Raw genomic sequence first — 1777 nt, forward strand, 5'->3', positions numbered from 1 at the left:
ATAAATGTAAAAATATTAAAGAGCACAATTAAAAATGCAACATGATAAATGTACAATTACCATATACCGATACGTAGCATTTTTGTTGCATATTTCACCCCAAATATATCAGAAAGTTATACACTTAGTGTAGAAAAAAAAATTCACTCAGAAATGGCTAGTAAATTTCACAAATAATTACAGAGAATTGGGGACATTAATTTAAACTTTGCACTTTGAAGAAGCAGAAAGAATGAAATGGTGTTTTCCTGTAAAATCATTGGTTTTATTTACAGCTTTGAAAAAATAAACAATGTAAAATGGAATGACAAACAAATATTTAATCCTAGTGTATTTGTATTATGATTGGTTATCAAGGTTATCTTTTTTTCCCAATGTAAAAAAAAAAAAAAAGGTAAAATGAGCATGAATAATTAAATATTCACTCATAGAAAAAATAAGTTAGTTAATTGATAAAAAAAAGACCTCCAAATGTCGATTTGTAAACATTTATACACTTTTTGCTTATTCTTTGTTTTTGTCTCTTAACAGTGCACCCAAAATCCAGAAAGCAATCTAAAATGAAAAGCAAAAATAATAATAAAAAAAGTCCTAAAGAAAACTTCAGAACATAGATACAACATTACGTGCCTGACTATTTACAAATCTTCTATTAAATATTAAATACACTGAAATCTTCGTATAACACACTCCCTACACGGGACACGGACCTGCCGTTGGTTTAAACACATTACTGCTCCCCTGCAGCGATTCTGCAGAGCCGGCGATAGAGTTCAGAGTCCAGGAACCGAGGGTACGAGTTGTGCTCCATCAGGAAGTAAACTCTGTTTTGGGCGGCTTTGAAACTGGACTGCGTTGGGATCAGAAGGCTTTGGTGGAGGGATTCCTTTGTGTGGAAGTCCAGGTTGATCTAGAAAGAAAAAGGGGAAAGAAATGAGAATGTGTGGCACGGATTAATGAAAAGTGAATCTCAGCTTTGCTGGCATCAGCTGAAGCTCACCTCTTTGGAGGAATCTTCCCTGATGAACTCTTCGTATATGGTTTTTGCCTTGGATTTGAGTTTTGAATTCGACCTGATCTTTCTGAACTCTTCACAGACCATCCAGAACTCGATGTTCTCCTCGCAGTGTTCAGACTTCATGAACAGCCGCAGAGCCGTCAATCCACCTGAAACGTGAACATATTTAATAATTACATCGGTTGACATTATATAACGTGATGCAGTTCCAACATTACAATTTGTTTTACGAAATTTTAGTATGGGTGTCATTAAATATGAACATTACTAGTCATATTACTACTAGTCAATACTAGTCAAGTAGTCATATATATGATTTTTTTTTATAAATTGTGTGTTAATTTATATCTCTTATAATATAAATTAGAAAATAAAAATGTAACAATTTTTCTTAACTATAAAAAACTATTAATATTAACTTAATAATAAAAATAAAAACTTAATTTTAATTATATGAATGTTGAAATAAATACTGTAATAAATAATGAACATACTGTAATAAAAACTAAAAGTCATAAATTATACAAATAAAATAATTTCAAGGATGAACAATCATAAAAGAAATCATATTTACATTTGCTGCTCAGCAGCTGGTCCAGAGATTGTGCCCATCCAGTCACTTCTTCAGTAGTGGGCCTGTGGGAATATAAAGAGAGGAAGGTCATTTCAATTTAATTTAACAATAATACAATTTAATTTAAATATAATCAATTATATATTTATTTTACATTTTAATTTATTATTTCTTTATTATTATTA

At 30.6% G+C, this 1777-nt stretch overlaps 1 protein-coding gene across 1 annotated transcript in view; it reads right to left on the reverse strand.

The window, feature by feature from the left end:
- Positions 1 to 633: 633 nt before the first annotated feature.
- LOC132159149 (regulator of G-protein signaling 2-like) overlaps positions 634 to 1777 on the reverse strand; it is a 1907-nt gene continuing 763 nt past the window's right edge. The window contains exons 3-5 of the mRNA XM_059568721.1: positions 1593 to 1654; positions 1001 to 1167; positions 634 to 910 (exon numbers count right to left, since the gene is read on the reverse strand). Of these exons, the coding sequence (XP_059424704.1) occupies positions 731 to 910; positions 1001 to 1167; positions 1593 to 1654 (409 nt within the window). The 3' untranslated portion in view covers positions 634 to 730. The remainder of the gene's footprint in view (positions 911 to 1000; positions 1168 to 1592; positions 1655 to 1777) is intronic.

This window comes from Carassius carassius, chromosome 16 (assembly GCF_963082965.1).
Source record: "Carassius carassius chromosome 16, fCarCar2.1, whole genome shotgun sequence".
Classification (NCBI taxonomy): Eukaryota; Metazoa; Chordata; class Actinopteri; order Cypriniformes; family Cyprinidae; genus Carassius; species Carassius carassius.